Source organism: Kryptolebias marmoratus, linkage group LG15 (genome assembly GCF_001649575.2).
Source record: "Kryptolebias marmoratus isolate JLee-2015 linkage group LG15, ASM164957v2, whole genome shotgun sequence".
Lineage (NCBI taxonomy): Eukaryota > Metazoa > Chordata > Actinopteri > Cyprinodontiformes > Rivulidae > Kryptolebias > Kryptolebias marmoratus.
In genome coordinates, this window is record NC_051444.1 from 9,043,908 (window position 1) to 9,058,995 (window position 15,088).

General features: G+C 42.0%; 3 protein-coding genes across 5 annotated transcripts; 2 read left to right on the top strand and 1 right to left on the bottom strand.

Moving 5' to 3' along the window:
• Window positions 1-7,842, top strand: ccpg1 (cell cycle progression 1). 3 transcript variants are annotated; one of them, XM_017404887.3, is made up of 11 exons: window positions 1-117; window positions 512-608; window positions 1,004-1,121; window positions 1,878-1,954; window positions 2,032-2,212; window positions 2,297-2,389; window positions 4,078-4,407; window positions 4,568-4,683; window positions 5,326-5,454; window positions 5,529-6,799; window positions 7,383-7,842. In XM_017404887.3, exons 2-11 carry the CDS (start codon window positions 549-551, stop codon window positions 7,573-7,575), a joined length of 2,568 nt encoding a protein of 855 aa, XP_017260376.1. In that variant the 5' UTR covers window positions 1-117; window positions 512-548; the 3' UTR covers window positions 7,576-7,842. The 3 variants fall into 3 exon arrangements, with proteins under 3 accessions (XP_017260376.1, XP_017260383.1, XP_037835634.1); XM_017404894.3 differs by having other exon boundaries at window positions 19-117; window positions 547-608; XM_037979706.1 differs by lacking the exon at window positions 2,297-2,389 and having other exon boundaries at window positions 19-117; window positions 547-608.
• On the bottom strand, window positions 7,767-13,070 carry pigb (phosphatidylinositol glycan anchor biosynthesis, class B). The gene is made up of 12 exons (XM_017404914.3): window positions 12,734-13,070; window positions 12,539-12,662; window positions 11,564-11,681; window positions 11,380-11,484; window positions 11,060-11,190; window positions 10,818-10,958; window positions 10,002-10,053; window positions 9,715-9,926; window positions 9,557-9,621; window positions 9,270-9,489; window positions 8,347-8,524; window positions 7,767-8,267 (listed from the first exon to the last, which is right to left on the bottom strand). Exons 1-12 carry the CDS (start codon window positions 12,840-12,842, stop codon window positions 8,154-8,156), a joined length of 1,569 nt encoding a protein of 522 aa, XP_017260403.1. The 5' UTR covers window positions 12,843-13,070; the 3' UTR covers window positions 7,767-8,153.
• A 691-nt stretch (window positions 13,071-13,761) lies between these two features.
• On the top strand, window positions 13,762-14,892 carry LOC108251356 (protein PIGBOS1). Its single transcript, XM_025002865.2, has 2 exons — window positions 13,762-13,919; window positions 14,598-14,892. The coding sequence occupies exon 2, from the start codon at window positions 14,645-14,647 to the stop codon at window positions 14,801-14,803; it is 159 nt and encodes a 52-aa protein (XP_024858633.1). The 5' UTR covers window positions 13,762-13,919; window positions 14,598-14,644; the 3' UTR covers window positions 14,804-14,892.
• Window positions 14,893-15,088: the final 196 nt, after the last annotated feature.

Consider the following 15,088-nt stretch of genomic DNA (forward strand, 5'->3'; position numbering starts at 1 on the left):
AGCTCAAAAACTGCACTTCCCGTGTATCGTCGGCTTTGCGGTGTTGTTAACAGATAACCACTGTTTAGTGGGCTGCAACAACCGTGGAGCTGTTTGCAAACAGCTGTCTGGTCGCTGGTGAGTTTAAGAAACTTGTCTTAGTTTTGAAACATTAACTCGAGTTTAAATGCTTTTTCGAAACTACAGGGCGGCGTAGTGTTTGCGCCGCGGTGTTCGCGTCTCGCGTACATGTCTTGAGGAGTGACGTTAACGGTAAAACCTGCCAGTGAGTTATTTTAGCGTCTAAAAACAGCTGATAAGTGTCGATATTCAACAACAAAAGTCGTCTGCTGCAGTCAGCAGCTGCTGCTAGCTCAGATTTCTTAGCTAATCGGTGGTTGTTTTGATTTTGAGGCCGCGCGCTGGCTTCACAGCTGTCATGTGAGGCTTCCGCCACCAGGGGCCGCTGTTACAGCTGGGCTATTTTTTACATCTTTTGCTTCATTAGTCTTTTTTATTTCTCATCATTTAGGTTCAAGTTCTGTACCTTTTGATTGTCTTTGACAGCAATGTCAGAAACATCCAGTGACGCAGAGTCCTCCTGTGGTTGGACCATCATCAGCAATGAGGTAAAAAAAAACAAAAACATGGTCAGATAAAAGGGGAAAATTGGTCAGGGTTTGTCTTAACTTATTTTATTTATGAGGAAGAAGTAGTCATTACAGTATGAAAAGTAAGTATCAAAGGTCCTGATTCATCCGTTTCCCTTATATTTATAAAGTGGTGTTGAGCATTAATCCTGGGCTTTTTGAAATCCTTTTAGAATTTGATTTTGAGCTTTTTTTATCTGTTAATCTTGAATTGTTTAGGCATAAAAGCTCCTGAACTTCAGGGCTGAACCAACATTTTGTCGACAGACAACTTATCAAAGAATAATACGTGTAGATTCTTGGGTTTCTGTGTGATTTTTAGAAAAATATGATTCCTTTCTTCTCTAGTTTTATAGTTCTTGTTGTGCTTTTAGGGTTCAGATATCGAGACGTTGGGCTCAGAGGTTTTGGTTGAAGATGGAGCTGAGATGTTGGAGCTCCCCACAGTAGAAGAACCAAGTCTGCAGGAGGCACCAGCTTCAGCATCTGCTGGTAAAATAAAATCTTCATACTTCATTTTCCCTTGCCAAGAAATATGATATGAAGCTGCAGCCGTCAGTGTTCAGTGGCAGGTTGCTGGTTTTAGAAGCGACTCACAGACCCCATAATTTAAAAAAACAACAACTTTACAGCAGAAATAATCAGGTTTACAGCTTGACTAGATGGACAGCTGCTCATCGGTGTCTTCAGGTTTTTACTTAAAGCCATTTTCTTACAAATATTCAGTAAAGCTACGGTCACATTTAAGATCCAAAACTTTACTGCACAAACAAGTATGTGATGTCACAGTATTTATATCCATCTGTTTTTGATTTAAAAACTCATTTTTTTGGTTGTTCGTCCTCAAAACAAACATTTTGCCAGTTACCATATTGTATGTATAAAAAAAATTAAATTTTGTTAGTGTTTAGTGCTGCTGATAGAACCAGACATGCAGTTCTAAATATTGAAATATTGAAAATATTCTGAATAAGACTGATTATTTATTGACATTTTAACATATAATGAAAGCCCTTATTCCATCATTGGGTTCTCTGTTGCCTCTGCTGTTGGTTTTGTGTTACTGTGTCACAGCATTATGTACGTTTTTATAAGTTTACATTTTTCTCTACATGGACTGTGCAGCCATGACACTACAGGTATTACCACACTGGGAACAGTAAAGATATCTTGATCTTTTGAGCTGTAGTTGTCAAAACTTATATTTTTCTAAGTCACATGCTCTGTTTTTTTTTTTTGTTCTTCCAGCTTTGTGCGTTGAGGACGAATCGCTTGTCGACACACTGATCGATCAGACTGCCGATGAGACGTCGCACGCGCCGCAGGTGAGAGGATCTGAAAGCTGAACGTGGCGAGTCCACACCCAAATACGGCAAACACCTGCTGGAACGTGTCTTTTCAGGGCAATGAGGGGAAACAGCACGTTTTGTCTTTGAGTGATCACTCTGACATTGTGACGCTGGGAGAGCTGAAGGAGGGCGAGCGTGCAGAGGAGGCGGAGGAGGTGGAGGCAGCCACCCGTGAGGAGCTTTACCTCGGCATGTCCTGCAGCAGCCACTACACCTTCACCGCTGCAGAGACAGGTAGGGCTAAACGATATCTGGATTTCAGCAAACGTACTCATCACTGATAAATTCAACACGAGCGTTTCTCCTCTGCCTGAGCAGGTTTGTTGTTGAGTCGCTGGAAACTTCCGCAGACTCTGGTGAACTTGAGTTACCGTCTGAGAGGCCAGCTCACTGGCAGCCCGTCTCTTCCAGGTGGCCCGATTTAGAACGGATTAGCTCTAACACGGTGCTAACTGGGGCTGCGCAATATGTTGAAAATGTGCTGGTGTTGCGGTATCCGCATCGCAAAGGACTCAAAAAAGAAAATCCTGAACACAAACTACGTTCAAAAAATACTAATTTGGCAACCAGGTGGAGCTCCACTCCTCTAATTTCACAGTCGCATGTTTTCTGATTATTGTGCAGCCGTAACGCTAACATTGTTTAGCAGAATACTAATGGGTTTTTGACAAGCCAGAGAAATGTGGGCTGTTTGTTTAATTTTTGTCAGCACGAATGCATTCTGGTTCAAACAATCCTGCATGTTTTAGATGTTTCCCTGCCCTTCAGCAGGTTTGAAAGTTCTGCAGAAACCTGTTAATCACTTGTTCATTCAAATCAGGTGTATCAAAGCAGAGAAACATCTAAAACATTCAGGATAGTGGCCCTCCAGGACCAGGATTGGACACCACTGGTCTAGACGGCACTATATACTTCATAAGAAAGGGTGGATTGCCTTATTCAGGTTGAGAATGAGCTGCTGCCCCAAGTGGAGGAGTTCAGGTATTTTGGGGTCCTGTTCATGAGCTGGGGGTAGAACAGGGTGGGTTTCTCCTGGCAAAGAAGAAGAGCAGAGGTGAAACTCTGCCTCATGATTCTGACCTAAATAATGAGATTCCTCTGCAGAGTGGCTGGACTCAGAGTGGAGTCGTTGCTCCTCTGCATCAAAAAGAGCCGTTTGAGGTGGTTTAGACATGTGATGCAGACGCCTTCTGAGGGAGGTGTTTTAAACATGCAGACGAGGAAGTAGAATCAGGACACACAGGTTTATAGGAGGTGAATAAGACTTTAATAACAACAGGGGTGCTGATTACTAATGGAATACAGGTGGTGTGTTAGGAGCTGGAAACAAGGAGCATGAGTGACTTCTTGTGGCAACAATGGTTCAGCAAATCAAAAACCAAGTACATAAAATATCAGAACATGACAATCCAAAGAAAACCAAGCAAATAAAGATGGAAAATGAAACCTGAACTGTAGCAGATCTAGGACCAGACAGAGAGATTGTCTCATTTCTCTAAATCAAAATGCCTGTTTGGGTGTTTATGCTTTGATCGGAAGGTTTTCGGTTGTCTCGTGGAAAGATACTTTGGATTACCGGGTGTTAAAATTCACATTAAAACAAACAGGTCAGCAAAACATCCAACTTTTCTTTCCTGTGAGTTTTAACTGAAGCCAGAAGGAAATGACTGTTCAGTGTCAACAAAACAAGACTGTTATTTAATCTGTATAAGTGGAGCTAAAATAAAGTGTGTCATTACAGAGGCCTCTCTCTTGTGGATGATATATAAGCTGCTACATGTCATTTTAAATAAAACATAATGCTTGATAAGGTTAAGTTTTTATCCCAAGTTTTTTATTGTAGAGCGTCCTGCATGAAAACATCACTAACAATCTTTATATGTGCAGAGCTTGAGAGGTGAAGTTAATAACATGCATATTATTTCACAAACAGAATAAAAACAGGTTTTAAGCAGTTACTGAATGAGTGTGATTAACTGCACGTATACACAGTCATTATGACCTAATGCAACAAGTGTGCATTTCCCTCACAAGCCTGGAGTGATGCTCAAACCTGTGAAACCTTTGTGTGTTTGTAACATTTTCTGCCCTGAATGTAGTTTTCCCAGTGCAGCAGCCTGCAGCCACAAACTCCAGCAGCAGTGAAGATGAGATGGGCCGAAGCGCCAGCCCTGTCATCCGAAGACGAAGAGTCAGGAGAAACACCGCCAGCGTTGTCACTGACCCGGAGGAGGAGGTGCTGCCAGAGTCGTGCTCGAGCGAAGCGGAGGAGAAAGAAGAGGAGGAGGAGGAGGTGAAGCAGCAGGAGGAGGAGCAGAATGAAAGACCTCTGGGTGCTGGAGGGGAAGGTCGAGGAGGCAGCGTGCTCAACAAATGCATCCTGCTCGCCCTCATCGTAGCCATCAGCATGGGCTTTGGTCACTTCTACTGTAAGAAATTCACTCCAAAATAATACGGTTTTATTGACATTATTATAAATTCAACTCTGTAGGTTTTGTACCAGTAAACTTCTGGTAATAGATCACTTCTGACTGCTGCTTCAACGCATGCAGATCCATTGATATTCAGTGTTTCTTATCTGTCTTTCAGGCACCGTCCAGATTCGGGAAAGGCAAAAAACGGTGGAGAAATTCAAAGTGAGTGAAATCGCAGGCGTGAGGGATCTGCTTCAGCTGCACCTCAGAGAGCAACCCTCAACGAACCAGGTGTGTGAAAACACAGAGCATGATGCTTCACATTAACTCTGCTGTCTTGTTTATTTAACCGAAAACATGTCCAGGTTTTGTGGGGACATTTACCCGATTCACACATTTATCATTCGTCTTTACAAACAGAACAAGGAAACACAGACTGCATCAAAGAGCTTTTATTCTGACAGGCCACATGCAAGTGATATGGAAAACAAAATTCCCCTCCAGTATAAAATGTAAATCAAAAACCAAATAACGGTGAATATTGAAGAGTTTGACTAAAATAACTAATGTTTCAAAGTAGACTTGTCAAAAAATAAAAACTCATTGATAAACTAATTTCCATCGATCCATCTCTCGCCTCATCCTACCATCACTCGTGAGCGAGACTCTCAGGGACCTGAACTCGAGACTCACGCCGGCCTGGAGGGAGCGTTCCACTTTTTTTCCAGTTGAGAACCATGATCTTGGACTTGGAGGAGCTGCTTCACGCTCGGCGCTCGCTGTTTATAAATTCATAATTTTCTCCCCACAGAGCTAAAAACGCTGAAGTATTTTTAGGATCATCTGTTTTAATCCGTTATATTTTATTATCCAGTCGTGAAACTCATTAACTTCTCTTCACTGATCATCTTATTTTTATTCTTTTTTTATCAGTTAACTCAGAGGATCAACTTCAGTCGAGACGATCTGGATGAGGAACAAGTTATTTTGCTGCTTACAGGAGTGATCGAGAAGATGAAGAAGGAAAACCAGGAGCTCAGCGCGAAACAAGATCACATTCAGGTAACCTGAAGAACAGAATGATGCGTTCAAAGACAACAATACGAGGCGCCATTAATGTCATTGTTCTCATCAAGGCCCAGAGAGATGACCTGAAAGTGCTGCTGAGACAGACGGCTGAGGAGAGGACCAGCATCATGTCCCAGCAGCAGAGCTTACAAGATGAAAACCTGCAGCTGAAGAACTCCCTGGAACGAGAGGAGTCGTCCCTGTCAGTCTTACAGGAGGAACTGAGGAACCTGCGCTCCGAGATCAGGGATCTGGAGGCGATGGGAGCCGGAGCGGACTCGCTGCTGTCTGAGAACCAGAGGCTGAAGGGCCAGCTGGAAGACGAGCAGCAGCTGGTCAGGGACTTCCACGTTCAGAGGGAGGACATGGTGGCTGAAGCACGGATGCTGAGAAAGAAGCTTGACAAAGAGAGGAAGGCCGCAGACGATCTGAGGAGAGAGCTGAACCATCTGAGGAGTCGTGTCGCTGAAGGCGGCTCAGAAGGTTTGCAGGCGCGTCTGGTGGAGCTGGAGAAGAGGCTGAGCTTCGAGCAGCAGCGCTCTGACCTGTGGGAGAGGCTCTATGTGGAAACCAAAGATGAGAAAGCCAAAGGAGACCAAGAGTCCAAAGTGAAGAAAGCAAAAAGCAGCATGACGGGGAAAGTCAAAGAGACATTCGACGCTGTGAGAAACTCCACCAAAGAGTTCGTCCACCACCACAAGGAGCAGATTAAGAAAGCCAAAGAGGCCGTGAAACAGAACCTGAGGAAGTTCTCAGATTCTGTCAAATCGACTTTCCGAAACTTCAAAGATTCAGCCTCGACCTTCATCAACAAAGCTCAGAGTTTTTACAAGGGGCGAGACAAAAGGAGCACGGGGGAGTCGTGGCAGCACAGAGCCCACAAGCCTCACCCCAGACACAAATCTGACTTCTTCACACGCAAACCAGCTGGGAAGGCTCACGAAGATCAGGGACACCACGGAGCCGGCATGAAAGGATGCACCGGGGTTTTCGACTGCGCCTACCAGGAGTCCATGAGCCTCTTCAACACCGCCATGGAGCCGATCAGAGCGGACGAGTTTTCCCAGCTGCTGCGGAGCTACCTGCAGCAGGAGGTGGAGCACTTCTACCACTGGAAGGAGCTGGAGACGTTCATCAACACCTTCTTCCACAACGGAGTCTTCATCCACGACCGCATGCTGTTCACCGACTTCGTGAGCGGAGTCGAGGACTATCTGACCGACATGCACGAATATCACGGCCTCGACGACGACGTGTTCGGAGATCTCGACGACTACGTCTACAGACACTTCTTTGGAGAAGTGCCGGGAGAAAGCCACGCCAAAAGTCACGGCCCCCGGTGAGTTTGTGAACACAGTGTCTGCTAACCCTAACCCAAACGGTTTTATTTTAAAGAAGTGTAACTTCTGAGGACTTAAAAGCTTCATCTTCCACTAATGTAAGAAATACAAGCAAGAGAAACACGAAGATGAACTTCCAGATTCCTCATACTAAAATTGAACTTTTGTTGTGAATTGTCTCTCGATACATAAATTGAACTTTTCAAAAAGGGTCAAACTTTCAGGTTTTTAGGTTTATTAATTGACCATTTTGATTCTTTTTAGCTCACTTGGAATCAGAATCAGCTTTTAAAAGTGTAAGATGTTGCATTTTGTGGAGGTTTGATCATTTCACTCCTTCACTGACAAAACATTAGATGTTAATGATATTTATTTTAACTCACAAGTTGTGAACAGAAATAATGTGTTTTGTCAGATTGAGCTTTAACTGTTTATAGCAGAATAAATTTCACTCAGATAACAGATATAAATAACAGCCGGGTTGTTATGTTCATTATTAAAACTTCCTGTTTCTGTGTTGGTAATCCGTCAGTTAAGACTGTAACCGAGGTCACTGGTTTGTTTGGTGTTTCCGTCGCGCAGCGGCCCGTTCCAAAGACCCGACACCGACTCGGCGGAGGAGTCGAGGGCGAAGCATCAGCAGCGGAAGCAGCAGCGCGGCAGATCTCGACCTCACGGCGATCGAAAGTGGAGCCGATCGGGAAGAAACGCCGACAGACACATGGCCGACGTCAAGATAGAGCTGGGCCCGATGCCCTTTGACCCCAAATACTAAAAAAAAAAAAAAAAAATCAGCTGAACATGGCTGGTTTTTCTTTCAGTTGCCAAAATCTTTTTTTTTGTAAGTTTGCACAATTGTTTTGATGCTACTGAATGTGTTTGTGTTGTTTTGTGTTTGAAGTAGATTTATAGGAATCCAGTAGAAGCAGTTCTGCTTAGATTACATCTACATTCGTCCGTAGCACCTTTTTTTTTTATTTGGTTTTAAAAAAAAAAAGACCTTGAAATGAAAATTGAAGATTCTGCGTGGCGTTAAACAAAAGGCCAGACGCCACATTCAGAGTGTGTGGTTTTTTATATGAACGGTGTGTTATAATCTGCTTTCAGAGTTCAGATGCTGGTTTCTAACATTCCACCTTCAGCTTGTTTTAACTGGACACAATTGTTTTAGTTCACTTTTAAATTAAGGAAAGAAAAGACTGGAAACAAAACATCACAGCTAATGATAAAATTAAAAAGGCTAGTGGTTTTAAAACGGCAACATCTGAGTTTAAAATATTTATTTGAGTTGCAAAACAAATTTTACACGACAGTTTGTTTAGAGAGGAATGTTTACTGTTGTCCCTGTGTTTGTCAGTGCCTTTCATAAATAAAGATGCTTCCTCCAACTCGTCCCTCCGGAGCGTGAGTGTGAAATATCTCCTCTTTCCTTTTAAAACCGTTCCCCTGCAGAAACGTGGCGATTTCCTGCAACAAAATATGCAAAACTTTAACTTAAAAGCTGGATATTTATAACAAATGCGTGGAGAGGTTTCGCCAGCCGTACCTTTTCCAAAACGTCAAATAAAACCAGGTGCGTCGGCAGGGAGGATTTGTACGGGAACGACGTCCTGAGCCAGAGAAGAGGGTCGTCGTAGAATCTGTCGGCTTCATCGACGTGACCTTCGTCTCCCAGATCAGGAGGACACTCCAGGAACCTCATCTTCAGGGGGCAGTGGACGTGGCTGCGAGGAGACGGGACTGTCAGGCATTCGCTTTGCATCAAATATCGGACATTTTAAAATAAACATGTTGGTCTGTGTCCAACGTCACCAAGTTAAAGGAGCAAAGAGAGCAGTGCTGGATCTGCACACGTAAAGCTAAAATTTAATGCTGATGAGTTTATTTTTATCTTTAGTTACTATTGACAAAATTAACATTAAACCTTCAGCGCAGCAGAAAATCTTACAAAATCCAGTTTGAACATCTGAAAGAAACACAAGTTATAAAATAAAGGAAAAAACAGTAGCTAAACTAAGCAAATTGGCTTTTAGCCACCGCTACAAAGCCAACAGTAGAAAAATGCTTGAAAAAGCTAAATAAAGCAATAGGCTAGCTACAACATAAAAAATAGCAAAAAGTGGCAAAAGATTAGCTAAAACCTAAGTGCATCAAAATGCTAGCTTTAAGCTCAAACCAGCAGAACAGTAGCTAAAAGTAGCATAAGAAAAATGAAGCAGATTTCAGATTTCAAAGATAATGTTTTCAGGGGGATGAAAACGATCTCAATCTACAGTATTAAATAAAGTTAATTATTTTAAAAAGTATAAACGTTACAAAGACTCGAAGTCACAGCACCCGTCTCCTGAACAGGCTGAATGTTTTGATGTATAAGAAGCACAAAGTCTGCAGAAGAAGGTCGTAAAAATAACAAAACAGGAAAACAACACTGTGACTCAGCAGCTGTGGGAGGAGGAGGAGGAGGAGGACCTGTAGAAGGGCGTGGAGTGGCAGGGCATGAGGAAGAGGACGTCTGGCTGTGGGACGGAGGAGTTCCTGCTGACGTCACAAAGAGCCTGGACGGGGTCCATCACATCCAGGACGCCCCGCTGGTGAATCAGGCCCGTGTACAGAGCCAGAACCGAGTTGGACACCACCAGGACGGTGGTGGCGGCTCGACACCACGCTTTCAGGTGAGCCAGCGATGTCCCTGCGACGAGAGACAAACGTCTGCTACGGAAACATCTGCCTGAGACGGTGGGAAGCTACAAACTTACCACAGAAGACCATGCAGAAAGGCAGCACGGGATAGATGAACCTGAACTCCTTGTGAGGAAGAAAACTGAACCGAAGAGGAAAAAAATAATTAACCAAGGTCACGATCTTTACAGAAAACAAAACTAGCCTTTTTATTTTTTACTTTAAGCTGCATCACCTGTACACCACAACGGTCCACACAACAGCACCCAGCAGGATCTTGTACTTCCTGAAGGCGAGGGCGCACCCGTGAAGAAAGAGTGGAAGATGGGGGCCGATCACGACCGGGAACCCCTGAGTGAAGTACCAGTGCCAGGGGTGGGAGCCGTAGAAATCTGCCACGCCGTGGAGGACATTGAACTTCAGGAAGTTCCACTGCACCAGCGTCCACTGGAGCAAAGACATCAGCTGTCATGTCTGACTCTAAACTCAGGCGTTCATAAATCTAATGTTTGTTTTTTTTACCTTTTTGTAGAACAGACAGTCAATCAGAGCTGAAACCACAAGTGCCAACGTCCTGGTAACAAAGAAACAAAAACACATAAGGAAGGATAAACTGAGTGCCGAGTGCTGAATGACTCAGCTGAAGAAGCTAAAACTGAGCTGTTAAAGTTAAAACAATCAGAGCAGAGGCCAGAAGAACACAAGCTAGAGGGTAAAAGCAGCAGAACAGAAGCTAAAAGTAGTAAAAGGGATCCTAATATTAGCAAAACTGTAGCTAAAAGCTACAAAGAACACACAGCGGCGGCTAAAAGCCAAAAGTAGCATGAGATGAGTAAAAGAAAATTTCAAAAAGTACAACGATTTGAAGGAATTAAAACAGGGGTGGCCAATCCTGGTCCTCGAGGGCCACCATCCTCCATGTTTTAGTTGTTTTTCTGCTCCAACACAGTTGATTTAAATCAATGGGTGATTATCAGGCTTCTGCAGAACAAGAAGAGGTAATTTAACCACTGAATCAGGTGTGTTGGAGCAGGGAAACAAGGAAAACATGCAGGATAGTGGCCCTGGAGGACCAGGATTGGAGACCACTGAATTAAAAGATCTCAAAGTATTTCTGTGGGGAATTTTAGTTTAAATCAAGTTAAATATTGTGAAAATATAAAAGTTACAAGAAACAAAAGTCATAACACACTAGTTCTGATCGAGCTGAATGTTTTGATATTTGGTTAAAATAACACAAAGTATGCAGAAGTAGTTTTAGTCCACATAAATAGACTGAACAGGAAAGTGCTGAGTCAGCATTCCCACAGTTAGAAGGTATAAATGAGGAAGACGAACCCGATGGGAACATAGTTCTGAGTGATGAGTCTCAGTTTGTGTTCCTCCTGACAGAAATGGTAGATGAGCAGAGGGAACCAGACGATCAGGGCCGTGGGTCGAACGATCACAGCCAAGGCAGCCAGGAGCAGGTACTTCTTACTGCGGGATCAACGACAACACAACATCCGAGTAAAATCACGTGGCCGAGATCACAGCATCAACACAAACGAGACGGGTGAGGGTGCAGAAGGAGCAGCCACCTGCTGTGGGTTTTGGACCCCGGCAGAGGAAAGTAACAAAGAGCCAAACAGGTGAGGCTGGTCTCTGTGCTGTTTGTCAGCGTCCTGGTGCAGCAGAACCACGAAAACCAGGAGCACAGGTGGCAGAAGAACTGCGGGTCGGAAGAGATGGAAAACAGGTGGATTCGATGTATGAAACTGCTGACTGAGAAATGCAGAGGTTCGATGTATATGAACCAATCACATGGTCCAACTAAAGTCTTACTCAGAATGTTGCTAAAACACAAATCGCTCATCAGACCTGAACGAACAAGAGCTAAGGATGTGTGAGAGTTTTCTACCGTCCATCTCGCAACGTCTGGTTTTTCCAGCGTTCTGATGAGGGAGAAGAACTTAACGTCAGCAAACGCAGCCAGGAGCGCTTGGGCGACTCGTGGAAGCCAGATCTGCAGAGAGAAGTGAGCTCAGTCAGCAAACGTTTACTAAAAAATAAATCATTTGGAAATAAAAGACAAAAGGACTTGCCAGAAGATGGACTGAGTCATAGTTGAGGAGGTGCAGAATCTTGTACAGGAAGGCAAAGAAGAGAGGATACGTGAATCCTCTTATTCCTGCTCTCCACTCCCAGGTCAGATACCCATAAGTCTCACTGTTAAGGTTGATAAATCCCCGAGGGAAACCAAGAGAAACCAGCCTGCTTTTAATCACCAAAGTGAAACACCGGGCAAGGCGAAAAGACAAATTGGATCGCAGCCTGTAGTAAACGTGTCTGTGGGGTTTACAAAGTGATGAAGAGTCCAGGAGTGACGCTTATGTTCGTTATTAGGTGTGAAAAAGCTGTTTCTGTTGGAAAAAACCCTCAGAATGATCGTCAAAACGCAACACGTTCAGGATTATCTGGAGTAAATCAACACTCACCGATCATTGTCACTATAATACCAATTTGTTGATAATTATTAATCAAATATGTCATCACAAATATGACTCAAATTTAAATTCAGCAGATTGCTTCAAGTGATCGGGCACCTTTCAGATCATCAGCTGGGCTGAATGAAACAAAAAGCTCAAACAGATAAAATGTGACAATAAATGTTGTAAAACTAACTTTTATTATTTGATATTTATAGCAAATGATGTATTATTCTTTTTTAATGTCTGTATTTGTGTTGTTTGTACGCAATCTAACCTTAGTTAACTTTTATTTTTAATTTTCTACATAAATCTGACTTGACTTTGGCAGAAATTGAGGTGAAATATCCGTGTTGGTATACAGCTGTTTTGTAGCTTTTAAGTTTAATAAGCTTCAGGTTAAACTGAAACATAAGAACACTTTAAAGTTGTATTATTTAAAGTTTATGCAGCATAACACAACTTGACTTGTTGAAACAAAACTCTGTGCTTACTGTTCTGAACATTTGTTCTTTAATGTCAAAATATTTTGAATAAAGTGGTTTCAGCACCCAGTCAGAAAGTGATTTGTTCAGCTTTTTTGGAGGATATTTGAAGACCATGCGGTGGGACACTTCCAGAGACTGCCAGTACTCATCAGGGACGAAGCTGGTCCGAACCAGGAAGCAGTTGATGAGCCTGAACACAACACAGAAGCAAACGAGCCCCAGCACACCTGTGGAGGTAAGAGGAGTAATGACTGCACACCTGCTCCTAATAACACTTCATTAACGTGCGTCCTCGTACCAATCAGAGGGTTTTTATCCTCCTTTGAGTACAGCTGGGATTTACGTCTCCTCAGCTTCACAGCCTCTCCTTTGTCCCCAAACCTTAACCGAGCTCGGAGGTTGTCCATCTGCTGCTGCTGCGGACATAGTTCACCTGTCAGGACGTCACTCAGGTGAGACGTGTCTCGTTAAAGAGACTGAAAAATCACTCACTGCGCATTTAAATAAACGCATTTAACGAAAATGCACTGAGGTTGTCGCTACGGCTTTATCGTGCCTCTGTTTATTTAGCTTTAAAACCCCAAACTTCCTCAGTTTCATTCAGAAACGAACAGCACTTCCGGGATTCAGGCTCACTTCCGGCGAATGGATTTCTGGCAACTTCAAAATAAAAGCTATACAATAAAAGTCTACCCCCGACTTTTCTTTGTTTATTTTTGGTTGGAAAATCAGCCATCTATTACCGCCATCTACTGGTATTCCTAAATAGTAGTAGTAGCAGTATTACAACATGACAGCGTCAAAGGTCGTTTGTTTTTATGCCATCTTGTTTAGTTTTATCTTTCTTACTATTTCTTGTTTTGTGTTAATCACTTCGGCAGCTGTTTTTAAACGCACTGCATAAATTTCATTTGATTTGATCACTATTTTTAGTAGTTGTTTTAATATATTTTTTCTGAGCGATTAAATATAATATTTCACAATCAAACTGCCGCCTAACTACGAGTTTTTTGTTCTAAAATTCCAAAAAAGAAATGAAGTGCTTATTTTATATAAAACGAGAAAGTTGTTTATAAAAGCAACAGTTTTGCCACACAGTAGATTTCCCATTCATTAGCCACAATAAAAGACCTTCGGCGTGTCTTTTTAAAATATTTATTTAGAGCAAGAACTATTCTTAACATAACTTCAATATTGTAAAAAATAACAAACATCCATTCTATTTTACTGAATGTTTTTTTTTTATTATTATTATTTTTTGGTCATTTATTTTTATTTTAATAACCCTTTTGAATGAACAACAAATGTCATGTTCTCCTCTATACGCTGGGGGCGATGTTGCTGTTTGACACATTTCCCAGCGCAGAAGAAGAAAGCACTCCTGCTGTATGCAAGTGTCCTGAAGACGCTTTTGTTGTCCTCATTTCTCTTTTTGTCCTTTTGTATGAGGTGATTACGGACACGCCGTACAAGTCAGTTTCCTGGTGAGTTATGAATGTAATAAAAAATATTGTCTGAAGTCGCCATGATGTCTTTTTATTGAACAATGTTGACAAATGGTTTGGAAGTTAGTTTCGTCTTGTTTCTATATCCGGTTCGAATTTTTCAACGTAAGACTACTCAGAATTTGTAAAAAAAAAAAAAAAAAAGTTATTTTGCAGAGCTGAATTCATATATTTGGACGTTTTATTAATCTTTATGGGGTCACAGCCAGATTTTCTGAGTGTTAATCAATTTTAACTAGTTTTCACTGTTTTTATAATTGTAAAAGTATTTTTTTTTTACCAGAAATATACTGATATTCAGTTTAAATAGCCAAACAGTAAAACTCTTTGTATCATTTTGTTAAAAGACACCAGTCAGCCATAATACAATGACATAATAATGCCCTTTTGTCACTAGGTTATATCTTAGTAGCATTACACCTTGAGCAAATATCTGGAGGTAACTGGTTCAGGATCCTGGTTTTCTTTCATTCTCTTTTAAATTTATTTTATTTATAGAAGAGCTGTGTTCAGAAATAGGATGGAAAGGATGTAAAAAAAAAAAAAAAAGGATGTAAAAACTCATGCTTAAAATTTCTACAGAGGCTTGTTCGAAAGAGAAAAAAAATTGCCTTGAGTCCTAAAGTTTGTATTTTCTAATTTATTTTGTGGTTTCAGGATCATTTGGAATCTGTAATTTTGGGGATTTCTCCTCAAAAGAAGTCATGTTCCGACGAAGACTGACGTTCCCACAGTTGGCTTTGGCCACGGTGCTCGGCGTTGCTGGCGGCGTTTACGTCTACAAACCTTATTTTGTGCAAAGCGCGAAGAATTTGGAACAACAGAAGCAGGACGTGCAGAAGAAACAGAAAGGAACGGACTGAAGCCGGAACATTCCTGGACTGGAAGATAAATCTGGGCTTCTGTGGTCTTCTCTGCCTGATTGTTAAACTAAATAAACCTTTTAATATGATGTCTCGTAGCTTTCCATGCAGTTAAACATCTATTAGCTTTATGTCATTGCAAGCTAATGACATGCAATAAACAAAACTGACTTTTGTCAAAGTCATTGAGTTACACTTAGTACTAAGAGTAAGTGTAATAAATAATTTGCACATGAATAAATGTTTTTCCCCATTGTAAAACCAAATTTAAAAAGTCCTCTAAAT